Genomic DNA, 27,412 nt, shown 5'->3' on the forward strand with positions numbered 1-27,412 from the left:
TTTTTTTTTTAACATTTATTTATTTTTGAAAGACCGAGACAGAGCACAAGCAGGGGAGGGGCAGAGAGAGAGGGAGACACAGAATCTGAAGCAGGCTCCAGGCTCTGAGCCATCAGCACAGAGCCTGACGCGGCACTCAAACCCACAAACCGTGAGATCATGACCTGAGCCAAAGTAGGATGCTTAACTGACTGAGCCACCCAGGTGCCCCTGGAATTCCCTTATATTAAACACATAAAACTTAGATAGAATTTATCTTGTATATATTATTTATAAGCATCTATGTGGAATACATATATAGATGAACACTAAACATATTTTAGAACCCATTGAGAACATTGGGCAGTATTACCATTTTAGGTGTAAATTTTAAATCCCAAGGGTAAATGAAATAATTTACTATAAATAGTCATTGAATTATTACTACAGTGCCCCATTCTTAATTACCATTAGATTCCATTATTCTATGATACTAAAGTTATATCCTAGGTGATACTCTTGTGCCATTCCAAACCTACTTTCTCAATTACTATTTTTATGTAAAAATCATATTTTCAAAAGATATATTTTTTGGTAAAAACTTGAGCCTAACTATCTTGTCCAGAAACTTGAAAAATGATACACATCTTCAGAAGTATGCCAATAAAAATTGATACTAAATTTGCTTTTTATTTGATCACAAGTGTTCTCAACCCATGTTTGATGTATTAACGACAACGTGGAGCATAATATTTGAAGAGAATGTGTTGCTTAGATTTTCCCACTGAAGCGTTATCTGTCAATCATTTGGTAGGGCTCCAGTTCCCCTTCATTACTCTTGTCTTTGAAATACATTTCTGGTAAGAGTCTCAAATGATGGGGATCAGGGGGCCAGAAATACCAGTTAATTTTGATTTTTCTGCCTCTAAATGATAATATGTGTGGAGAGAATTTGGTATAGATACACAATTGAAACATTTACTGTTTTTGTTTTTTTTTTTTTTCTGAGCAAAATGGAAAAATAGGAAAATAATAGAATTAGAGCTACCTATTAGTGCTAATTTACTTGTTTCCCACATGGGTAAACCTTTTCTCAAGGGCTCATTAGTTGTAATTCCACCAGAGAAGTATTGGCAGCACCAATACTGTCAATCATCAAACTCTGGTTTCTGGTTATTGTCTAGATCTTTTTCTAGTCTATGATTTTTTTAACCTAGATGTGGTATTTTGGGGAAAAAGTCTTTTTTGGACACCATAGGAAAATATTTAAAGTAGCAGTGCTCACTGAAGCTTACAACATTTTGGGGGATTCCAAGGAAGATTCCTCAGTATAATAAATGGTCAGCTCATACTCCTCTTCTTGAACCACCTATAAGAAATAGGAAAGGAGAATGAGAATGAACACTTATTGGGTACCTCGTATGTCTTGGGAACATTGTTACCATACAGTTATCTTGCTAATTTTCACAACAATTTCATCAGGTAGGTATTATTTTTGTGATACCACTTTACAGATAAGAAAACTACAGCTTTGAGGTTCAACAGTTATTAAGTAGGAACTAAGAATGAAAGCCAAGAACATTGGGCTTTAAGTCAAATGCTGTTACATTGGAAGCTTGGCTGATGGAGTGAGAATCTGGGTAGATTTTTGTTTTGTTCAATGTACCAAACTACTATAAAATGTGAGTTTTCTTTTTAGGCAGTATTTCCTTCTCATGTCCAAAGCCCTCAAACTGCTTTGGCTTTGTAACAAGGAGGAACAAAATACAGTTTTCTTAAGTTTATTTATTATGAGACAAAGAGAGAGAGGGAAAGAGAGTGAGCTTGAGTAGGGGGCAGAGGCAGCGAGCAAGGAGATAGAGCATCCCAAGCAGAGATGTGGGGTTTGAACTCATGAAACCATGAGGTCGTGACCTGAGCAGAAACCAGGAGTTGGATGCTCAATCGACAAGTGCCCCCAATTTTAAAGTAGTAAGATTCTCAAGAGAAGTGACACTGCCTCCTTGTTGACTTTTCCTTCATTTCTGATTTGTTTTACAGATCAGTTGCAATTTAGATGTATAACACAGAATTGAAAAAAAATGTTATTGATTGTGACATTGAAGTATCATACAAATGTCATTTACAATTGCTATGAAATGATGACTGTAAATGTTATCTGTGGTTATTGGTTTAAAGGAATATGAAAAAACATGGTTAGGTTTTTAAAATACGTAGACTCAAGTGCTGTCTTATACAAAGCCCAATCTGGTGATATATGATAAGAATCATTGTCTTGTTAACCATTTAAAGTTTAAATCTGTAATGCAGTTTAAATTAGACAGGTAAACTGTTCTTTAATTTTATCTTTATATTTATTATGTCTTCCTCCTTTTATATTATAATTAGCTCCATATCTTTATTAGTTTACACTAGATCTTTCTTGACATGAACCTACTAGAGTACTCTCACTCTTTAGCAACTAGACAATCTGGATCCTTTTTAGATAGTTTTCTGTCTCTGTATACACAGATATGTCTATGCAGGCTCTCTTGGATCTGTCATCCAGTAATTTGATGACCCTGGAACTTCTGAATTCCTCAGCAGTTAAGGAGTGTAGAGTCTGTAACTATGCCATCACATACATATTTGCTTATGTGTTATCTTGAATTGATTTTTTTTCCTGTTTAACATATGTGTGTCTTGTCTCCCTTAAGGTAAGAGTATAAGCTTCCAAAGTATAGGAACCCTGTGTTAAACTTTTTAAACCCGTTGTACGGTTAATAATTACATGTGAGTTAATTTTTCCTTTCTCCTAGTTTAAGGGGTCAGACTATAATCTGGAATGGCAAAGCAGATGAAGAGTTGCATGCTTGCTTTTTCATTTCTTAAAGGAGAGAGAATATGGGACTTGTAGAGAAAATGAAAAATTAGAGGGTGCTTTGAGGGTCATTTGACAAAGAGATGGGTTTTCAAGTGTAATATGCTTTGAAATTACTAAAAGAATGGAGAATGCAGCATAATTTTAGAAATCCATAAAATAACTAAGTGAGAATTTTATTTATTGAAATTATCTTTTAATTTAAACGTGATTTTTCTGATATATTTTAATATTAGGACTCGCTGATTCTTGAGAAGAGTCAAAACTGGAGTTCTCAAAAAATGGACCACATTCTGATTTGCTGTGTTTGTCTTGGAGATAATAGCGAGGATGCTGATGAAATAATTCAGTGTGACAATTGTGGCATTACGGTCCATGAAGGTAATTTTGTTTTGTTTTGTCTCCTTGTTGAAACAGCTAATTGACACTGAATTTAAATGAGTAAAATCAGGTCTTTTGCATTTGTACTGTTCTAAAGTTCTTCTACAGTCTTTCATGGTGTTTCAATTGAAGCGACATCTCAAATCCTCAATGTATGAGGGTGTTATTTTTCAGATTATGTTAATTTAAAAATGTGTTTTTAAATGATTGAAATAGAAATATTATATGGAAATCATAACATTGAAGGTCAGTGTTAAAATATTTTCATTCTTGATGGCATTTATTTCTAGTTTTTACATGAAATTTAGATACAGAAAAAAAAGACTGTTTAAATACAGGAAAAAGTCTAGTATGTTAGTCTGGGAGAATGTTATTTAACATTCTGGGACGCCTGGGTGGCTCAGTCGGTTGAGCGTCCAACTTCAGCTCAGGTCACGATCTCAAGGTTTGTGAGTTCAAGCCCCGCGTCAGGCTCTGGGCTGACGGCTCAGAGCCTGGAGCCTGCTTCCGATTCTGTGTCTCCCTCTCTCTCTGCCCCTCCCCCATTCATGCTCTGTCTCTCTCTGTCTCAAAAATAAATAAACATTAAAAAAAAAATTAAAAAAAAAATTTTTTTTTTTTTTTAACGTTTATTTATTTTTGGGACAGAGAGAGACAGAGCATGAACGGGGTAGGGTCAGAGAGAGGGAGACACAGAATCGGAAACAGGCTCCAGGCTCTGAGCCGTCAGCACAGGCCCGATGCGGGGCTCGAACTCACGGACCGTGAGATCATGACCTGAGGTGAAGTCGGCCGCTCAACCGATTGAGCCACCCAGGCGCCCCCCAAAAAAAATTTTTTTTTAAAAATAAAAAGTTACATTCTAAGTCTAGTGATACATAGTTTCTTCTTTCCTGGTTATAATTTTCAATTTTAAACCAGTATTTATAGAGATTGTCTTTTTTTTTTTTTTTTAAGTTTATTTATTTTGAGAGAGAGAGGGCAAGAGCACGAGCAGGTGAGGGGCAGAGAGCGGGTGAAAAGAGAGAACCCCAAGCAGCCAAGCAGGCTCCCTGCTGTAGCACAGAGCCCAGTGCAGGGTTCAGTCTCAAGAACTGTGAGGTCCTGACCTGAACTGAGATCAAGAGCCCCCCAGGCACCTCTAGAGATTATCTTTTAAGATCTGAGCTAAGAGTGACTAATTATAATATATTGAGAATATTTTTGCCCATTTTATTTTTGAACCTTTTTCATTAATGTATTTGTTTTTTCACTTATTTTTTTTATTTTGACATAATTTCTGACTTACAGAAAAGTTATGAGTACTACAAAGAATTCCCATATATTCTTCACTCAGATTTCCCACATGGTAATATTTTGCTATTTTATCTTCTGTCCTGTAGCAATTTTGTTTTGAACTCTAGGAGGATAAACCATAGACATAATGTCCCCTTCTACCCCTAAATACCTCAGTGTGTACTTCTTAACAAGAGCATTTTCTTACCATATAATTATAACCATGTAATTATCAAAGTCAGGAACTCAGCATTGATTGAACTCTATGTAATCTACTGACTGTATTCATGTTTTGCCAGTCATCCCAATAATGTCAGTTAGAGCAAAATAAAATCTAGGATTATGCATTGCATTCAGTCATTATGCCTATTTGGTCATCTTTAATCTAGAACATTTTTGAGTCCTTGTGTTTCCTGCCATTGGCATTTTTGAAGAATACAGGCCAGTTCTTCTATAGAATGTCATTAATACTATTTTTTTCTTATCTTTTCTTATGGTTAGATTCAGGTGACATGCTTTTGGCAAGAATGCCACAGGAGTTGTGTTCTCATTGTATCATATTAAGAAGCATAGAATATTTATTTTTCCAGTTATTGGTGATGTTACTTTGATCAATTGGTTGAGACCGTGTCTTCCAAGTTTCTCTGTGGTAAAGTTGTTATTTTGTCTTGTCAGCTGATTTTTTTCTATCGGGCCATGACAACCACAGAGCAGTTTTTCTGTGGCCTTGCCTTTACCTGCTCTTTTGATGTTACAGCCCTCCTCCCAAATAGTTCTGGTATTCGTCTGGGCCTATGGGACCTGCAGGGTCTGTGCTTCTGTGGCCAGTTCTCTTGCCTTCATATGAAGCTTCCCTTCCTTGCTGCCAAGTCTCAACTATGGAAATGTTTCCTATTACTATTACTCATTCACTTATTTTTTAATAATGTTTATTGAGTATCTTCTATATGCTTGCATTCTATAGGTTTTAGGCATGTAATATAAACATTGAAGCTTAATGTCTAGTAAGAGAGACAGGCAATGAAGAAATAAAAAAAAAATAAATATATATCAGGTGGTAGTCTGGACTATGGAGAAAAATAAAGCAGGACAAGGAGTATTGGAAATGCTGTGGATGGGGGTGGTTAACGGGCAGGTGGAAGTTTGCGTTTACAAAGGGTGAAATGGAAAATCCTCTCTGATAAGGTGATATTTGAGCAGTGACCTGAAGGATGTAAGGAAGCAAGTCATGCAACTATTTGGAAAAAGAGTGCCCTAGAAAGAAGCAGTAGCAAGTATAAAGATCTTGAAGTGGGAACATGGTTGGAGTGTTTATATAATGGCAGGAACTAGGTGAACAAGCTTGCGAGTGGTGAAGGTAGAGATGGAATTAAACCAGGTGAGGCCTTGCAGGTCATAGATTTTATTTTATTTTTTAATTTTATTTTATTAAAAAATTTTTTTTAACATTTATTTATTCTTGAGACAGGGTGTGAGTAGGGGAGGGGCAGAGAGAGAGAAGGAGACAGAGAAGCCAGAGCAGGGTCCAGACTTTGAGCTGTCAGCACAGAGCCTGATGGAGTGCTCGAACTCATGAACCATGAGATCATGACCTGAGCGAAAGTTGGACATTCAACTGACTGAGCCATCCAGGCGCTCCTTATTTTATTTTATTTTAAATGTTTACAGTTTATTTTTTTATTTTGAGAGAGAGAGAGAGAGAGAGCACGCGCGCACAAGTGAGCAAGGGGCAGAGAGAGGGAGAGAGAGAATCCCATGAGGGGCAGAGAGGGACAGAGATGGAGAGAGAGAAGCAGGGCTCACGCAGTGCGGGGCTCGTGCTCACCTGATGCGGGCTTTAACTCACAAACTGTGAGATGGTGACTTGAGCCGAAGTCCAATGCTTAACCGATTGAGCCATCCAGGCACCCCATAGATTTTAGATTTGACTGTGATGGATGTGGGGAGACCTAAGTGAATTTTGGGCAGAGGATTAATATGATTTGATTTATGTTTTGGAAGGATCACTCCAATGATTATTGGGTTGGGAGTAGACTGAAGTGGGTCTAAATTGGGAATCAGGGAGACCATTGCAATGATGCAAGAGAGGAATCGGTTTTGAGGTAGATAGTAAAAATTTGGTTTTAAACTGTCTGGAGTTTAGGTAAGATGTTGGGACCAGAGATAAAAATTTGGGACTGATCAAAAAAAAAAGTGAAGTGGTTCTAGCACTTCAGAGGAGATGGGGAAGACATGGCCAATGGGATAGGAGAAGAACCAGGAGTACTGTCACAGAAGCTATGTAAGGAAAATGTTTCAAACAGAGAAAGTGAGTAACTATCAAATTCTGGTTTTAGAGTCAGATGAAGACTATGTCCTGTGGCAAATTATCCTAATGCAATGGTAGACTCCCAAGTATATTGCCAGATAAGCCACCTCAAAGGTTGTGGGAGAAAAGGTTTATGGACAAAATGCTTATATTACATGGTTGGTTGGTTGATTTATTTATTTATTTATGTATTTATTTATTTATTACCTTGAAGCTTATTTATTTTGAGAGAGTGTACGAATGGGGAAGGGGCAGGGGCAGGTGGGAATCCCAAGCAGGTTCCATGCTGTCAGCACAGAGCCCAACATGGGGCTTGATCCCATTAATTATGAGACTGTGACCTGAGCTGAAACCAAGATGCTCAACTTACTGAGCCACCCAACTGCGCCTTACGTGGTTTATTAAGTAAATATAAAATACATGAAGAGAAGCAAGGGGAAAAAAATGTGATTAGTTAACACACTTATGATAGAGTACAAGTTGGTGGAAGGATCACCTGAATCTTATGGTACACAGTTTGTATTGTATGTCCTGGCTCTCTCTGCCTTTTCAGCTCCAGAGCCCACATAGATGGTACCCTGGGCCAAAGACACACTCTCTTAGATCCAGGGACAAGTATGCCTGGTTATAGCTTTAGTTCTGCAGTTAACCTACAAAATAGTCATGGGCTTTGTGTTTTTAGGCTGTGGACACATGGAGTCAGAATGGTGTCACTGATCGGTGGCCATACTAAGGCCTCATGTATATTGTGTTCATGTCTCATGTGTATTTAGTATATCCTGATTCTTCTTTGTCTTCTCTATACTTAGTAACTAGGTGCTCAAGAATGTTAGATGTTTCTTGGTCTTTTTGTCCTTTTCTGTCAGTGTGTATGCACATGCTTTACTTTGTACATGTAAGTTTATATCTCATTTTGTTTTTCTATGGTAATCAAGCATGGTAATCAAGAGTTTACCATTGAATTTAGTCACATGAGCATCAGTGGTTATCTTGATTCAAGAGAGTTCAAGTGGGGATAGAAGAAGGAAAGTGATTAAATGCAATTCCTATGATGACTTTTTATATAAAGAGAAGCAGCAAGATGGGATCTTTGCTAAAAGGGTTATGGAGTTTGAGGGAGGGTTTGTTTCTTCTTATTTTAGATGATGTGTTAGTTATGTATTTTGTAACAAATTATCCCACAATATATCAGTTTAAAACAACAAACATTTTTTACTTCACACAGTTTCTAATGGTCAAGAATCTGGGCGTGGTTAGTTGGGTGATTCCGGTTTAGGGTCTCTCATGAAGTTGTAGTCAAAGCTGTTGGCCTAGGCTTTAGCCATTTCAAAGCTTGACTGAGGCTGGAGGATCTGCTTCTAAGCTTGTTTAACTAGTTATTGGTAGGCTTCCATTCTCTGGTGGCTCTTGGATGGAGACCTCAGTTCTTCACTGTGTGGGCCTGAGTATCTTCATGACAGGACATTTTTCTTCAGAATGAGTGATCAGAGAGAAAGAGAAGCAATTATATGAGAGAGTTAGTGTCTTTTGTAACCTAATTTTAGAAATAAATACTATAATTTCTACATATTGTTCAGCAGACCAGCCCTAGTTAACTTTAAATGTAGGAGGGGACCTTCTAAAATTGTTAATATAAAGGGCACTGATCATTGGGACCATCCTAGAGGCTGTGTACCACAGATGCAGAGATTATATAATATGTTAGTGTGCTATACTAACATGGAAGTGACCAGTGGAAAAGGAGAGTTGATGATCATTTAAGGAGAGAAAAGGAAGGAGTTGCTGGAGCAAGGGTTTTGAGTATAAGGCTAGAGGGGATAGGATCCAACACCAAGTGGAGAGACTGAGTAAATATGAGTAGCCAGAGTAACCGGAGGGAGACGATATATGGATACAGATTACGTAGGTTGTTAGATGTGGTGGTTGGAGCTGTGGAACTTATTTTTTGAATGCTTCTTGTTTTCTCAGTGAAATGGGAAGCAAAGTCATTAGCAGAAGAGTAGAGATGAGGGAGGTGTGGGAGATTTGGGAAGAGAGGTTGGTATAAAATAGTTATTTGGAAGAATGAAATGGACTAGGGAACTGTTTACATAATACTATATGATTGTGTGTGTGTGTGTGTGTGTGTGTGTGTGTGTGTGTGTATGTGTATGTATTACCTGTATATTTTATTGCCAGAAAGCTATAAAGTGTGTGTGTGTGTGTATGTATGTATGTATGTGTATTACATGTATATTTTATTGCCAGAAAGCTATAAAGGACCACTTGTGATTAGTGGTAATGAATATAAACAGACTAGTTCAACATGGTTGTGTGTATGTCTGTTTTGTTTTCTTCCTTTTTTTTTTTTTTTCCCACCCAGCATGTTCAGATTCCTTGGAACAGGTGCAGAATAGGTGACTATCAAAAGCAGCTGCTGTGCGGCTGATGTGTTTGTTGTATTCATCACCACTGTTGATCACAAATATGTTACCACTGCCTATATCCATAAATCTCATTGCTGATGTGTGATGCAGGCATGACCTCTCCTGTTAATGTTGTTGATTTCTCACCATGCCGAAAGCACTATCTCTACTTCATAGGTCATCGGTTTGACCATGGATATATTTTCTAAGGCTGGCACAGTGGTTTTAAGAAATTGAGTTGGTTCCTAACATTGAAAAACTGGGATATTTATTTCACACGTTTTGGATTTCAAACTTCTCTTAAAGTGCTGGCAGCAGTATTTCCTCTGAGGGCAACAGTCTGCTAGAGTTGAATAGGGCTGCCTCCTGCTGGTGAAGCCTAGTTTTCTCACCATAATCCTTTCCCAGATCACTTACTCATTTTTGTCAGTTGCTTTTTCCCTGGAGGTATTTGAATGTATAGTTCCCCATCTGTTTTGAGGGTGCTATCTCTTGGTGCTGGTGCACAGACTGCTGAGGCCTTGTGGTCTCAAGGTTGCACAGCTATAATAGTAAAGCAATTACTCTTCTAAAGCTCCTGCCTTTGGGACTTAAGCCTGAGTCCACTAGGGACCAGTACTATGTACCACCTCTTTGTTCTTTTGTCTTTGATTCAGACTTAATGCACCTTGGATTCTTAGTATGAGCTCTTACCCAGTAGATTCATTGTGCAAACAAATGTAGATTTCTGGAAGGGCACCCCATTAGTACCCTTGACATGCTTAGAGTTGTATTAAAGGTTCATAATGGGACCTGTCCTTCAGGTGAATAGCCTTTTTTATGTCAAATCTACCTTATTTTAAGGTAGTTCTGATTTTTTAAAAATAGCCAAAAACTCTTTCTGAGACAAGGCAGACAAAGATGATCAAGCTGAGTGGTAATTCCATTTAGGTCAAAGCAAGTTGTGTCTGTAAAGTCATGTAGCATATTTTCCTGCATAATTCATTTAACCAGCTCTAATGGCAGTTCAAGTTCCAAATGTTCTTAAGTATTTGCTAATGATTGCTCGTTTTTCTTGTAAGACTGAGTCATTAGAATTGGAGACCTATTTTTGTTATGGAAGAAGGAAAAAGAGAAGACAGGAAAGGGAAATTAATGCTCTTGAGTGTGAAGCTTTGTGTTTTGAGAGGTAGCTAATATGTAGAATAAATAAATAAGACAATAAATGGGGAAATTGAATAATTTTCTACCTCTTTAGGTGAATATGTTGTGGTATTATTGCTTTGTTGGTAGTTTTGTGAATTTTGTGAACTTCAGATAAATTCAAAGTTAAGGTGCAAATTATAAATCATAGGTAAAACATAATTCTTGAGAGGTTTTTTTTTTAATTATGTTACAACTTTTCCCCTCTAGTGTAATTTCCCATTTCCTTTGTTAATGTTGGAGATTGTGTTGTATAATTGTGATTATATTTTTCCCTCTTTTTTTTTTTTTTTTTCCCCCGTGCTTTCTTACTAGAGTTAGAACTAATAGCTTGAAACATTTCTAGTTTTGGTAATTTTACATTATGTTTTGGCTTAGGGGACAAGTGTGATTAAACATTAATGTATTTTTCGTAGACATGAATTAAAGTGATGGTTAATATATTCTAATACAATTCTTATAGGGTGTTTGTCAGTAAACATATCAAACATGGTACTTGGGTCCTTTTTTTTTTTTTAAGAGTATAGCTTTTTTTTTTTTTTTTTTAATGTTTATTTTTTAGAGAGAGTGTGTGAGCGGGGGAAGGACAGAGTGACAGGGAGACAGAATCTGAAGCAGGCTGCAGGCTCTGAGCTGTCAGCACAGAGCCTGATGCGGCACTTGAACCCACAAATTGTGAGATCATGACCTGAGCCAAAGTTGGATGCTTAACCAACGGAGTCACCCAGGCACCCCTATACTTTGATCCTTTTTAAGTTGATTTCCTATAGGTTATTTGTGTTTGTCTAGTCTAAAAAATTCCTTTACCAGGTAGTATTGAGTAGTATGTTTGAGAAAGGGTTGTTTTGATATGGATATACTCCTCAGTCTCCGTTTAAGTTATTTTTGGTAATACTTAGGTAGTATTAGAAATAAATTATATTGATTAATAGAGCTATGAAGAATTTTTCATCATCACTAGTTTTACATCAGTAGAATCTACTAATAGAAAAATAAAAATAAAACAAAAACCTTGCTTAATAATCTTTGGTTTGATTTTATCTTCTGGGAAGGAGTAATGATGATAAGTCTCAGTATAATAATATTCATCTTGGTCAACATATATCTTCTGGACCTTTTTTGGGTCATTACACTGTTGCTAGCCCATGTTAATTAGACCCTGAGTTGAAAAAATAAGTCATGACTTGTGACTTGATCCAGATAATTTAGATTTTTTTGTTTTTTTGTCTCTTTCTAGGTGTACCATGTTCTTATTCCATTTTAATTTTTTCTTCCCCTGAAATGGAGTTAGCAGCCTCTTAGAAGTGTCAGTTCTTCACTTATCCTAATAGGAACTTTCATGACTGCTGAATTATTTTCATTTTCAAGGTCTTTCTCCCTGTATAACAATCTTGCTGTATTTAAAGTTAATAAGTTTTAAAAATGTTCTACAACTCCTAGTATTTAAATTAAAATGTCACTCTTAACCTATTTCAGTAGTTTTTTAAAGCTTTGCTACTCAAAGTATGGTTCATGGATCCACAGCATTAAGCAGTAGCATCTGTGTAACCTGGGAGCTTGTTAGAAATGCAGAATCACAGGTCCCTTCTAAATTAGAATCTGTATTTTGACAAGATCCCAGGATGTTTCATATACACATGAAAACATTAGTTCCATTGATAATACAGAGAAGTAGCTCTGCAATGATTACCAGGGTATCTAAACTTTAAAATTTTCAGGGCTACCCTTTGGGCATATTTAGCACCAGTTTATTGAGAAGGCTAAAAGAACGCAATTCCAGGTTGCCTCCAAGGTCTTCATTTTTTGTGAGTCTTTGTAATAGTCCCTATAGCAAGCAAATAGTCATCTGGGAGCCATCTTCTTTGGGCTATGCATACGCCTCCCCCCACTTCCCGCCCCCATTTATTGTTACTTTCAGTTCAGATGCAGTCTGCCAAGGAGAGTCATTTTTACCATAAGCAATATTTCCAAGTAACACAATTGATACTCTACTCTTTATCAGGTTCCCAGACTAACAAAGGTAGAAACTTAACCACAAGTCAACAGGGGAAAGGGTTAATGGAATCACTTGGGATCCTACCAGTTCTCTCTCCTAAGGACTAAGAGAGACAAAGGGCTTTAATGCATGAGTCCCTCCAGGACCCGCCTTCTGTTGACTGTAGCAATATCTATTATGTACATACACCACTGAAAGTATTGAAAGTACTCTTTTGTGTACCCCCACTTCCCCAGTACTAGACTTCCCTCGTGCTGTCTTTGAGTCATAGGTCCCATCAACATTTCTGTCTCTCTAGTATTGCTTTTTTTGCCACCTAGAGAGGATTGAAGGGAGAGATTTGGTGAGCACAGCTTTCTCTATGGTGTTGATGTAAGCATTAACTACCATTTAAATACATTTATTTAAATATTAAATATTCTGTAAATATTTATATTTTAAATTTTTAAAAATTTTTTAATTTTTATTTATTTTTGAGGACAGAGAGAGACAGAGCTTGAGCAGGGGAGAGGCAGAAAGAGAGGGAGGCACAGAATCCCTGAAGCAGGCTCCAGGCTCTGAGCTGTCAGCACAGAGCCCAACGTGGGGCTCGAACTCAAGAACTGTGAGATCATGACCTGAGCTGAAGTTGGACGCTTAACCTACTGAGACACCCAGGTGCCCCGATTCTATAAATATTTAAATGTTAAGACTATGTGCTAGGAAACTAGAGGATGTACCAGATATAGTCTCTGCTGTTTATATATAATAGAGGAAAGAAAACATGTAAAATGAGAGCGAAGAATACAGTTTTATAAATGAATTATAGATTCTGTGCTATGGGTGTATTGAGTGCAACATACCTTATTGGTAAATCTTTGTGAGTTGTGAGTGAGTTGCATGTGTTCTTTTTGTAACTGAACTCAAGAGGTTTGTTGCTTGGGGTGCATCAAATTGAACACAACCCGAGGAAGGGTTGGAAGCATTGTTATTGTTACAAGTAAGGGAACAGGAAGATAGCTCTCTAAATACTGTCTCCCATGGGGTTAGTACAGGAAGCTTTTATTTAGCGTATTAGGGAGTACTATAGGGAACTTACATAGGTGCTTCTGTTTCAATTGTACATGCTTAACATGTCGACATGCTAGTGCATACATCATGTGTTCAAAAAATGGCAGAAAGCTCCGCCCATAGGAGGAGATTTTAGTATAACAGTGAGCGAAGGGTAACTTTAAGGTTACTTCAGGAGGCTTCGGTGCAGGTCCTCAGCACCGAGGAGCAGTCAGGTGAGACACACCTAGCAAGGGGCTATCAGGTGAAACACCTAGTTAGGTATCTCCTTGGCTGGAACTGTTGGTTCTGTAGACCGAAACACTCTCCTTCCCTGCTTTTGTCCCTTCTCCTTCCCTCTTTCTCTTTATAGCTTTCAGCTCTCTTATTTGAGTAACTCCTGTTGCATCCTATCATTTTGATATGCAAAGAATAGGCTGCTGATCCTTGCACTAAAGTATATATTTCTGAATATATTGTATTTAGCTTATTGCTTTTTATTTTTATGAAATTTTAAGGTATTTATGAATTTTACCACATTTTATACTATTAAATTCATTTATGGACTGTTAATGCAAATTTTTCTTTGCATTTAGAAATCAGTTTTACATGGCTCCTTGCTTTTCAGCATTATGCTACTTTTCATTAAAATAAGCTCATCAAAGCAGAGATTACTTTGTATTTGTATAGACAAGTTATATTTCTTGTGAAAAATATTTTTAGGACAGAATCATTAACCTTGTTTATTTTTAGAAATGAGTGTTAGACAATTTAGAGATATTTTATGTACATATAGTTTTTATTATTTAAAAATTCTTTTAACGTTTATTTATTTTTGAGAGAGAGAGAGACAGACAGACAGACACAGCAGGGGAGGGGCAGAGAGAGAGGGAGACACAGAATCTGAAGTAGGCTCTAGGCTATGTGCGACCAGCACAGAGCCTGACGCAGGGATCAAACTCATGAGCTGTGAGATCGTGACCTGAGCTGAAGTTGGACTGAGCTCAACCGACTGAGCCATCCAGGCACCCCTCTTTTTTATTTATTTTTTTTAAAGAAAATGTGAAGTAAAACCTTGATGAATTTGTGGTTGTTTATCCTGTGGTAAAGGATCATGGCAAATACTTTTTGTTCTATTTGTTGCCAGCTACATGAATTAGGGATAATATGTTGTTTGGAGATAGTCTTGAATGATTGAAGCTATTTTACCTATATAAGGATTGGAATCTGAAAATATCTTGCTAACAAGTACCTGTGTATTTTATGTAGTCAGATTCTAAATCTCCTGCATGTTTTCTGTTTCTCCTGTGGTTGTGACTGATATTTGGGTGGTGTACAAAATACATATTAATGCTTTTTAGAATAGAGATAATCTATTTAGTTATCTGATGTTCTTTCCAGTGGTCTCAGATTTCATTGTGGAAAAGAATCACCTGAGGTGCTTGTTTAAAACAGATTTCTGGTTTCTACTCCTAGAGACTCTGATATAATAGGCCTGGGGTGGGACTCTATTATCTACAGTTTTAAAAGGTAACCTCAGGATTCTCCTGCAGGAGGTGGGGACGATCATCCTTTGAATGATATTGGTTTAGAAGGAAGTAAAATTTGAGAGAGAAGGAGAATGCATAGTTGGATGTCATGCTGGAGTTTACTATAGCTGCAGGTGTAGGTCATGGCAAGGAGCCAGGGCATTGTAGAATAAAATACACTTTCTCATATAAGGCAGGTAACAGACTCACCAAGAGATTTTTAGAAATTTAGGCTTTTTATTTATTTATAGAAATGGTTGGGAGCAAGCATAGAGAGGAAGAGATAACGAAACTCTGAAAACAAAAAATAATGGTGTCTAAGCCAGTAGAAGGTTGAGACTCGAGGCAGATGGGAGCTAGGGTGTTAACTTCTAAACAGATGTGCCTCTTCTTGCTCCAGCTCTCCTACTGTCTTCAGGGCTAATTTTTCGGAAATGCCTATCTGTTCATATTATTCCGTTTAAAATCATTTTGTCCCATTAGAATAAAGTTCACACTCACAGCAGGACTCTTTTAGATTCCATAACCTGCCAATTTGAATGACTTGCCTTTCCAATATTAGGGGGCTTTCACATATGCTCTACCCTCTACCCAGATTCCTTATGTTCTATAAATACAACCTAAATGTAGAGGTGTTAAATGAGTGTTACTGTCTTATGTTACTAGGAGATTTGAAAAATTATTTTTATTAAAATATTTCTTATGAAATATAAGTAACATATAAATATGTACAGAAATTGCAAACATAGAAGTACATAAAGTAAAAACAGTGAACTACTGTTCTTCATCTGAATTTTGCTTCTCTTTGCATAGGAAATCACTAATTAATTTGGTCTGTATTCACACCAATCCCTCTCTGGTAGTCTAACTCCCCTACAGGTGCTATTCATTTAGCTTTGTTATATTACATAAATACATTTTCATTGTAGAACATATCAGTGTAAATGAACATCTTCCATACCACATAGAGATAAACATACTTAAAACTTTGGCGTGTATTCTTCCAGACTTTTCTTGCTTTCTCATGTGCATACAGGTAAACACATTAAAAAAAAATTTAATGGGGGGGGTACCGGGGTGGCTCTGTTGGTTAAGCATCTGACTTCAGCTCAGGTCATGATCTCCAGTTAATGAGTTCGAGCCCCATGTCAAGCTCTGTGCTGACAGCTCAGAGCCTGGAGCCTGCTTTGGATTGGATTCTTCCTCTCTCTGCCCCTTCCCCCGCTCATGCTCTGTCTCTCTCAAAAATAAATTAACGTTAAATTTCTTTTTTTTAATTTAATGGCCAGTAATATGCAAACTCTTCTTGTGACCTCTATACCTCTGTTACCACTGTGGTACTGTCCTACTTCCCATCCAAGATCCATCCATGTTTATGCGTTGCTTTTTGTGTCTTAGTCTCTTTTAATCTAAAACACATTTTAGAGTCATTCATGACCATGTGTTGAAGAATCTAAGCCATTTTTTAGAATAACTTGTAGAATTTCCCTCAACCTGGATTTGTCTTTTTTTGGTTTTTTGGTTTTTTTTCCCCTCATGATTAGATTCAGTTTAAACATTTTTTGGTAAGAATACTATGTTGATGATGTTTACCACCACATGAAAAGAACTATGATGCCAATTTGATGGTAGTTAAGGTGATGCCAACTAGAACTCTCCATTTTAAAACCATTTGTTTTTCTTTTGGTAATTAACGAGTAATCTGTGGCATAACAAGTTGGAAACTATTAATATCCTATTCTCCAATAATCTTTTGCAGAGTGGCATATGAGTTCTTGCCAGAATCATTTATTATGTATGTAGCTGCAAGATGGGGTTTTTAATTTTGTCATTCCTCTGCGTTTATTAGGCAGCATTTGTTTTGTGGAGAATTTTTCTCCCATTTTTCCTTTTCAGTATTACTATGTTCTCATCATCTATTACCAGATTGTTCTTTCTGTTGGTTAAATTGTCCAGATTTGACCAGTGGGAGTCCCTTCACTCAGGCTCCAGTGTATATATGTGAATACACATATCACTTATGCATTTGCTTGGCTCTGTCTCTGTCTAAATAAATGGTACAAATACCGTGGACTTTTTTTCCCCTGTGACTTGTCTTATTTCACTTATTTGTTAATCTGTTAATATTGAGATTCTTTTCATGTGAGTACATACGGATACATTATTCTTTTTAATGTACGTAGTTAGTTATAGAACTGTTCAACGATGTCTTTATTTTTCTTTTTGTGTCTAGTTTTTTACTTATATTTAGTACTAACAAGTATGTGTCATACATATTCATGTAATAATTTCTGTGGGATAGATTCCTAGAAGTGAAATTGTTGAATCAAAAGATAAGTATGTTTTGGGGCTCCTGGGTGGCTCTGTCAGTTAAGCATCCGACTTCGGCTCAGGTCATGATCTCGTGGTTTGTGAGTTCAAGCCCCGCGTTGGGCTCTGTGCTGAGAGCTCAGAGCCTGGAGCCTGCTTTGGATTCTGTGTCTCCTTCTCTCTCTGCCTCTCCCCCACTTGTGCTCTGTCTCTGCCTCTGAAAAATAAATAAATGTAAACAAACAAAAAAGATAAGTATGTTTTAACTTTTAAAAAGAATTGCCAGAATGACCTTCAAAAACTGTACTTATTTATATTCTTAACAATAGTGTACAAACTACTTGATAACACTGCATATTAGTAAATTTTATTTTAATCTTTTGGAGACTCTCATTTTATTAAAATATGCGCTCACCTTATTATGAGTGAGGTTTGGTATCTTGTCATTTGCATTTTATTTTCTATTACTTGCTGTATATATCCTTGGTCATTTCTTAATAGGTTCTACTTGGCTTTTTCTTATTGATTTACTGGAATTTGTTTTAATGTTAATCCTTTGTCCTGTATGTGTTGCTAATATTTTTGATTCTTGTAAATATTTTCTCCACCCTTTCCTGTGCTTGTTAACTTTGTGGTATTTTTCAATGTTAGAATGTTCATTTTTATACAGTTATAGCTATAAATCTCTCTGTACTACTTTTTAAGTTCCAGAATGAATTTTTATATAAAATTAATCCAGAGAAAGGGAAATTTTCTGAAGTATAATGGAAAGCTAGTGTTGCTGGGTTTTTTGTTTGTTTTAAATTCAGGTGCCTAAGTGACAAACTTCTATATTATAATTCAGCCATGGATTTTTTTTTTTCTTAAACATCTCATGGTTTAAACAGAAATTTCCTGAATATTTCATTTTTGAGAAAACTGTCCATCCTGATATAATACACAGATAGTAAATAAAATGTAGAACAGAGAGAAGAAACATTTCTAATAGTCCTAATATCCAGACAACCATAGGTTAGTGTTTTGGTATAGTTCCTTTATCTTTTCTTCTAATTTTTCCTCTTTTTATTTTTCGTCTTTTTTTTAAATATACTTATTCTTAAGCATAATTAAGAGAAGTATTTAAGTCAAGATTTTGCTATAAGACAGTACTTGAAATATTGCTTATAAAATGTATAACTGTCTGATTACTTTTCAGAGTATTCTCTTCATCCAAATATAGATGAAACTCTTTTCTCTTTGAAATCGAAGAGTTCCAACTTGTCATTTAGTATAAACACCTTTGTGACAAGATCTTATAACTGACTTGTAATAGTAGGGTACCCCTGAGTGTAATGTCAGTTATCCTGATACACTGATTGTACTGTGTGTGAAGAAAACTGTCACATATGTGTCATATAGTATGTGATAGAGCATTAGGTAATGCACTTGGCAGCAGTTACCTTAGGCTTAGCTGATGCATTAAATGAGATACGATCTACTAAGAGATGTTTTCCCCCTGTTCATTTTCAGTCTGTTGTCTTTTAACTAGCCCTAGACCATTTGTATTTCTTAGTATATGCAAAGATATATCCTTGTGAATGTTTATTGGGTGGTAAAGTATGTTCAAGTTATAACCACTTGAACTTTATAAGTCAGCAAGAACTTAGGTTCTTTTATGTTCTGTCATAGGTATCACACATCTTTTCTCAAATAATAGTATTACTTAAATTTTTTTTTCTTTTAATAAAAATCTGAGGTCTTAGTGATAGGATGTTAAGAACGGAAAAAATGTTTTAAAATTTTAAATGACAACTTTTGGGTTCCTATTTTTTTTCTTTCCATACTGAGAGATAATTAGGAGAGATATTATTGAATACATATTGCAGATCAGTTTAACTCAGTCTCAGAGATGTGGTTTGTCCAAAGTTACATAGTTGGAAGTTGGAAGACTGTAGGTCTTCTGCTCCCCTGGGAAAAGTTGAATTGGAAAAAAAATCCACTGGATTATCCATACCCGTGTATAAATCAGAACAATTGTAGACACATTTATATTAGTTTTCCTTAAATACAATTTGTGTAGGTTTCATGTGTTGCTCAGAGGTTGATCCTAATTAGATGGCCATAGAAACATGTTTTCAAATTCTGAATGTCCAAACATTTGAAAACATGAAAAATATATGAAATAGGTTTTATATGTCTATTAATTTTAAGTGTTTACCCAAATGAAAAAAATTCTCTGCACTTTTGCATCTTCTACTCAGAATTACATAGGTAGAATTACATAGGTAGAATTACATGTTTTATGGTAGTTTCTATTCTGTTTTGTATAGAAGAAAGAAAAAGATCTTAAAATGTGTTTAGTCATTGGGGCACCTGGGTGGCTTAGTTAAGTATCTGACTCTTGATTTCTGTGGCTCAGGTCATGATCTCATGGTTGCTGAGATTGAAGCCCTGCCTTGGGATTTTCTCTCTGCCCCTGCCCCGTTTGTGTGCGCACACCTACATGTGTTCCCCCTACCCCCCTCTCTCTTTCTCAAAATAAATAAACTTCTAAAAAATGGATTTAGTCATTAATTAAAATGGATTAGAGTGGACATAACATGTTAGAACTTTGGTCAGTAAACCCAATAGGCATGGCAGAGAAATACTGGAAAAGTGGCAGGTGAAGAACTCTATAAATCTCACAACATACTGTGAATCATCTTATTGAAGCTGAAGAAGAAATACGCACCTGCTGGTTGATGTTTGAACTTACATAGTACCAATCTTCTAGGTTACAGAACAGGAATTGCCAAGGAGAATCCTTCAAAAATCATTCTTGAGGTTGTTAGTAAGTAGGTGGCTTAATCTCTGTGCAAATTTTTGTTATGTGTGTAGAATATTCTTTAAAAAATAGAATTGAAATTTTCTGTATTCTAATCGCAGAAATTTTCTGTGATTTACCTTGATTTTGGTGAATGAAATGAATAAAATAGATAGCCCCTTGGGGGCTTTGTTATTTTGGTAATTGCCTACTTTGTGTGAATACAGATGAAAGAATTTACTTCAAAGGAACATTATTTTATAAAGAAAATAGATTCTTTCCTTGTAGTATTGTATAACCCTTTGAAAAAGCAGATTATTTTTTATTTTGTTTTTGAGTTTGCTTTGAATACAATATTTTGTTTACTGTTGCCTTTATTGAAAAATTTTATTTTATTGGTGACAGTCAATAATAACTGCTCTCAAGAAGAAAATTATATTTCCTTTTCATTTTAGGGTTTGCCATCTAAAAAATGTATATCTAAACAGAAGTGAAGATGATTATTACCAACTACAATTTAATGATATTAAATTAATGAGTTTTTATTTCTTGGCTAATCTTATGTACTGTAGTCTGGGTCCTTAGAAATCTTTTCTTTGGCATTCTTTTGCACAATTTTCAGATCATGTTAAGGTTCCTGGTTAACATGATTAACCTTATGGTTAAGGAACCATAAGGTTCTGCCTTTATGCCTTTGAATAGCATAAAGGTGACAATTATGGCATCTGCTTGAGGCAGCTTATATAAGTCATAGTTGTAAACCAACTTTTTAGTTTTCTGCCTACCAGCCTATTTTAATTGTAATCTATATTCAGTTTTTAGCATTGTGTAAAATACTTACATATGACTGTTGACTTATTAATGACATCTAGTAAATTAATGACATCTAGTAAATTATTTTCTTTTTATATCCATATTTTTTCCTTTTTAAAATTTAAATATTAAATACAGTGCAGTATTGGTTTCAGGAGTAGATGAAATTATTTTCTACTTGTGTATAGTTCTTTCTGGGTGATTTAATTCAGTATTTGTCTAGTTATTTATTTATTTTAATTGGCTATCTTTGGTATTTGTGAGAAGATACTCTCTAGTTTAGGCTCCTATTGTCTATTTAGTGTGTAACCAGGTCAGATAATCACATCTTACACTGCATGCATATAAACTTACCTGTGTGCTAAGTCTTGAGTCTTTTGACAGACGATCATTGCGTATATATGCTTCTCATAGTGGTTTTGTTTTGTTTTGTTTTGTTGTGTGTATGTTTTTGTTTTTGTTTGTTTTTTGTTTTTTTAGTTTATTGGAGGTCACTTTGGATGCCCCTTAAAATTTGGCACTTAGACTACCTTCTTAGAAGAAACCTGGCTAGAGATCTTTGAGTGGTTGATAATTTGGCTATCTGTCTGTAGAAGCACCCTATCCAGAAGAGGTAATAAATGTGTCTTAGGAGATTGGAGAAATACCCAAGCTTAGAGATGACCAGGGCATACATTAGGCCTAGAATGAAGTTGTAATTTATTACCATTTGTGCGTTAATTTTTTTTCTCTTAAGGATATTTTATCATAAGCATAGTGTCTTTCTTTCTAGACGAAGAGAAATTAGATAACATGAAGTGTTGTGTCAAGCATCATTTAGGGAAAAGAAAACTATTTAGGAGTCATGACTGTTGTAGTCACCAGTGCTCTTTATTATAAATCATGAAGAGGTTGAATGGCTTTTTATAGTCTGGGTGAAATTATCTCTTAACTTTTCAGTTGCCCTTCATTGGATTCCGTATTTATCAGTACTCTGTTCATGCCAATACATCTTCTTGGTATTTTTATACTGAGAAAGAATTATTCATGACAATGGATGTGACATCTCTTCCTTCCTTCCTTCCTTCCTTCCTTCCTTCCTTCCTTCCTTCCTTCCTTCCTTCCTCTTTCTTTCTTTCTTTCTTTCTTTCTTTCTTTCATTTTTACTTATTTTTGGAAGAGAGAGAGAGAGACACAGCGCAAGCAGGGGAGGGGCAGAGAGAGAGGGAGATATAGAATCTGAAGCCAGCTCCAGGCTCTGAGCTGTCAGCACAGAGCCTGATGCGGGGCTTGAACTCACGAACTGTGAGATCATGACCTGAACCAAAGTCAGACAACTTAACCAACTGAGCCACCCAGGCGCCCCGTAACATCACTTTCTAGTGAGTTTGGTTGGTTTGTCAGGCAATAACAGTCTGATCAACACAGAGTTCATTGATAAAATTGAGTTTTAGGAATTTTAATGAGAACCTGATCTTAACCAAAATGTTAACAGTGGTGTTGTGCCTGAATTTCCTGTTGGCTTACAGGTTTGACATCTAATCTACTATTTTTGTTCTTAATGTTTATTTTACTGCTTATTTTTTTAAGCATTTTTTAATGTTTTTTTGTTCTGCCCCTTCCCCACTTGTGGGGCAGAGATAGAGGATCTGAAGTGGGACCTGTGCTGACAGCAGAGAGTCTGATATAGGGCTCGAATTCACAAACCGTGAGATCATGACCTGAGCTGAAGTCGGATGCTTAACTGACTGAGCCACCCAGATGCCCCTCTAATCTACTCTTTTTAAGTTCAATCTTAAGAGTGATCTTTTTGATTTTATAAAAAGTTTAGCCAGATCTAGAAGCCCACATAGTAACTTTAGTATTTGTGCTGCTGAAGCAAGTACCCCACATAGTAACTTTAAATATAATTTATAATTGCAGGCATGTATATTTGCATTGATAAAGAAACTTTTTGCTTTTAATAATTGAAAGATAGTTGAAGTATAACATGACCTAATATAAAATGTAGAGACTTATGTTAATTAATCTTGTTTGTTTGGTATGTTTATGAGGATCTTTAAAAATTTTTATCACATTTTCTGCTTAAATAATTTAACTTCTCTCAGATTATTAAGTTAAACAGAAAAAGAGTAATTTCTTGTTTTCATTAATTTGAGTTATGAATAAATTTTTACAGAAGATAGAATTGTAAGTGCTTAAAAAAGATCAACTATCTTCTAGAGCTAGAAGTTGGCTCAGCTGTGAATGGAACCCAGCTTGTCTGACTCTAGTCCGAGCTATTCAAATTGTTTTATAGCCTTAATTTATGTCTGTGTGGGTTTCTGTCTTATTTTCCTTTTATTAATACTTAACTTTGTATTTATGGTTATATGGGTTTTTGTTTTAACTGCCATCTCCAAAGTTACATTAGAGGTTTCTTTGATTGTATGTTTGTTTTGCATGAACATGGTCTTCTATAAATTTAAGTGTCCATTACAAAGGGAGCACAATAAATATTTGTTAATCAATTGTTCCTAGATGTAATCTGATTTCTTTTTAATGAAAACTTCTATTTTTATGTAATTTTGTAAATTAAAATTTTTTTTAAAGAACTGTATATTTTTCTACTTCTGTAACGCTTTTTCAGTAGATCTAAAACTCTTTCAAAAGGTTGTTTCATTGTGCATACTATGGTAGGTGAAAAGTATTTTTATAAAATTTCACTTATGTGTTTTGACTTTGATATCATTTTATAAACCATTAGTTTTTCAGAATTTTTTCCACTTTTTGTTTTGTGATTTTATAAATTATTTAATCATACTTTTTTTTTTTTTTAGGTTGCTATGGAGTTGATGGAGAGAGTGACTCAATTATGAGTTCAGCTTCTGAAAACTCCACTGAACCTTGGTTTTGTGATGCCTGTAAATGTGGTGTTTCCCCTAGCTGTGAACTATGTCCCAATCAGGATGGAATTTTCAAGGAGACAGATGCTGGAAGGTTGTTGTCATAATTCTGATGGGTTAATGTGTCTGCTTTGTAATGTGTCTTCTTCTATTTATAATTTTTTCAGTTACACACTTAGATTTGATTGTGTCTTTATATATATATATATATATATACATATATATATATATATTTTTTTTTTTTTGGCATAGAGTAAATGGGCAGTAGGCTACACATCAGGGGAAGGAGGAGAAAAGACCATTTATTGATTATCTGTATTTTCTTTTATGCCCATAGTTGTATTTAATCCCAGTAATGACTCTATGATGAGACAGGGGCTAAAGTTTTCCATATTATAGGTATAGTACCGGAGGCTCAGATCATTAAGTAATTTTGATTTGATCAAGGCCACAGGCTGATGAACAGTCAAATTTGAACCCAGATCTATCTGACTTAATGAGTATATCAGGAGACAGAACGCATACAGTGAGTTTAAAAGGAAAAGTTTAATTTACAGAATTATTAAGCTATGATAAAGAGTAACTATGATAGAGGCTCCTGGGTGGCTGAGTTGGTTGTGTCTGACTTCAGCTCAGTTCAGTATCTCATGGTTTGTGAGTTCGAGCCCTGCATCTGTCTGTGCTGACAGCTCAGAGCCTGGAGCCTGCTTCGGATTCTGTGTCTCCGTCTCTCTCTGTCCCTCCCCTGCTCTCACTCTGTCTCTCTCTTTCAAAAATAAATAAAAACATTTTTAAAAATTAAAAAGAAAAGTAATTATAAAAGAACTCTAAAGGATATCCTAAGGCCGAGGGAGAGTAACCAGGGAATGACCAACTTGGAAGACCCCACCACAGACTGGGGTTCAACTTTGTTGGAGAAGGTGTAGTTGCAACCTACTAGAGGGCAGAGATGTTTGCTGGTTTGCGTGGGCCAGAACTGGTCTTTAGTTCTTGGCAAGTGGGTGTCTAGGCACAGGTTGCAGAGGGAGCTGGGGCAGTGGTGGGATGTCTGTAGTGTGTGATGTCTGTGTTAAGAGAGCCACAGAAAAATTGTCTCCAGTCTTGGCCTCTGAGGTCACAGAGAGTAGGTGTATGTGGCTGAGGCAGAGCACTGGCAGATGTCCTTCTTCATCCCTGGTGAGAAATAACTTCCTCCTGCAGTGCTGTCTACAACTTCTCCTAAGACAGCTTAATATCATGCTAACTGTGAAGGAGAAATGCTAAAGGGATTTTGTCCATTGTTTCATATTTAGCAGATATTTACAGGTGGAGAATATCATGCTCACTGTGAAGGAGAAATGCTAAAGGGATTTTGTCCATTGTTTCATATTTAGCAGATATTTACAGGTGGACTTGGAGGTGAGAGGCAGTAAATTGATAACTAGCACAAAGACCTATGTTCTCTTCACTATGTTCACACTCATCTTTATTAAATTTGAGAGATTGTTGTCATAATAGTGTTGACATTTCCCATGATTTTGGTTTTTGCCCAAGACACTACCATCTGGAATAGATGATTAAAATTTTATTTTATGGATCACTGCCTATCCCCCCTTCCCCAATATAAGAGGAGTACTAAAATATATTGTTTTTTATTTTGTGATATAATGTTATTTCAATATTTTTTTAAAAACATGTTTAATATTCGGATGGGAACAAGATAACATACAGATTTTCAGAATGGTTTGCCATATTTTAATGTTGAAAAGGATAGGATATACATTTTATCCCAAAATAAAGGATAGCCTTTAAAATTTAATACATATTACTTTAGTAAGTAAAAAATAGTTTTCTTATTTTTCAAACTGAGTTAGTGGAAGCCCGTGAGAAATGTTGCCGTATAAGATTGTTGGGACAACATAGAATCTACCATGGAATCTTGGAGAACCCTGGGTGTTGCTGTCTGGGAAAAATGGCTAAAAATCTTACCTCTTCTTCCTTATTGCCCATCCAAGAAGATAAAATCCTTAGTCTGTATCATTGACATGGACATTGTTTCACATTTGCACGGACTTGGACCAGAATTAGGGAGTTTACAGCATTAGAAGTATGTGCTTTCAAGTTGGACTGCCTATATTTGGATTCTGGTCTTTCCTTACCAACTGTGATTATAGACATGTGATAAAGCCTTTGTAAACCTCCATTTCCTTATCCCTTTTGAGAGAATTAAATGAGGTGATTCCTATAAACAGTACAGTTTCTGGAACATAAGTGGTTAATAAATGTCTCCTTATTTCTACTCCTGCTTCCACTGCTGCTACTAGTGCTTTATTACTACCAATATTGTTCTACTTTCTTAAGGTAATCATAGAGTACCAGCTGCATAAATTCCTTGTGGTAACTATTTCGTTCCAAGAGTTTAAATTTTTGGTGATAAATTGTGGTGAATAAGTAGGGCAACTTTGGAAAACAGTTTGCTTTTAGGGAAGAGAATTTGTTTTACCTCTTTTCTTGTTCATAATTTGAAAGTTCTGTTGGAAAACTATAAAGTACCTGTCTCTTCATGCTATTATAATCCACAAAATAGCTTGTAAAGTTTTTTCTGTATGGAGAAAAGATAGGCCTCTTTAATTAGATTTACTGAGAAATATTTGCACTGACTGCTATGGGTCTTACCTATGTAGACACTACCTTGATGGTATGGCCTGGCAAAAGTTCCATTATAGTATTTGAACGTTTTATTTGCATTGATACTCACACTTACCTGTAGGCTATGGTGGAAATTATAGGTCTTGATACAGTTTGATGGATACTGTTGAAGCTTGATATGCTTTGATTCAAGGCAAAAAAATAGCCAAGAAGATTTGATCAAAGCCATATAGTATTCTAGTTTCAAATGGAAAATGGGAGGTAGGAAAGAATAATATATGGAAAGAATGAAAGAAGTTTTGAAATTGACTTCTATCACATGGGCTTTTTTTCACCCTTTGTTTCTGATTGGAGCTGCAAGTTCTACATAGGAAATGATGTGATCTACTGTAAGAAAACCATGAGTACATTTTTGTCATTAAATTTTTATTCCATTCCTTAGGAAGAGTATTTTACTCTAAGTGGTCTGATTATGGGAAATAATAGACTCTAATAACTTAGAGATAGCATGCACAACACTATGCTGAAAGCACTTCACATTACATAATTGTAACTTCTAAACTGCCTCTGTGGTGCTCTGTTTCTAGCAGTGACTTAGTAATTGATTAATGAGTGAATAAATGGAATGAAAATGACAATGAAAGTGGATTTATTTTACATATTGTAAAAGCACTACAAACACATGTTTCAAAATCAAATTTGATTGATAAAAATAGTTCCCATTCTGGGGTGCCTGAGTGGCTCAGTCGGTTGAGTGTGTCTCACTTTGGCTCAGGTCATGATCTCACAGTTAGATTCCTGAGTGTGAGCCCTATATCAGGCTCACTGCTGTCAGCAGCACTTTGAATCCTCTGTCCCTCTGCCCCTCCCCCACTTGCACTGTCTCAAAAATCAGATATTTTAAAAATAAAATTGTTCCCATTCTGATTGAGCCTTTGATAAGTATCTGGTTAGTTTTCTTTATTAAAATATGTGAATTTAAAAGAATTTATTAATAGTTTCTATGCTATGACAATTTGACTCTGTTTCTTTTTTTTTTTTTATATGAAATTTATTGTCAAATTGGTTTCC

General features: G+C 35.8%; 1 protein-coding gene across 1 annotated transcript; it reads left to right on the top strand.

The window, feature by feature from the left end:
• Positions 1–3,033: 3,033 nt before the first annotated feature.
• Positions 3,034–23,835, top strand: LOC121026778 (PHD finger protein 14-like). The gene is made up of 2 exons (XM_040469553.1): positions 3,034–3,220; positions 23,648–23,835. Exons 1-2 carry the CDS (start codon positions 3,121–3,123, stop codon positions 23,818–23,820), a joined length of 273 nt encoding a protein of 90 aa, XP_040325487.1. The 5' UTR covers positions 3,034–3,120; the 3' UTR covers positions 23,821–23,835.
• Positions 23,836–27,412: the final 3,577 nt, after the last annotated feature.

The sequence above is a fragment of the Herpailurus yagouaroundi genome, unplaced genomic scaffold, assembly GCF_014898765.1.
Source record: "Herpailurus yagouaroundi ecotype Mexico unplaced genomic scaffold, PumYag 162454, whole genome shotgun sequence".
NCBI classification, from domain to species: Eukaryota; Metazoa; Chordata; class Mammalia; order Carnivora; family Felidae; genus Herpailurus; species Herpailurus yagouaroundi.

Bases quoted from the DNA above. Each gene is read 5' to 3' on its own strand.
- LOC121026778 (XM_040469553.1), top strand. From the start codon at position 3,121: ATGGACCACATTCTGATTTGCTGTGTTTGTCTTGGAGATAATAGCGAG. The intron at 3,221-23,647 runs GTAATTTTGTTT...TTTTTTTTTTAG, and splicing joins TGGCATTACGGTCCATGAAG to GTTGCTATGGAGTTGATGGA.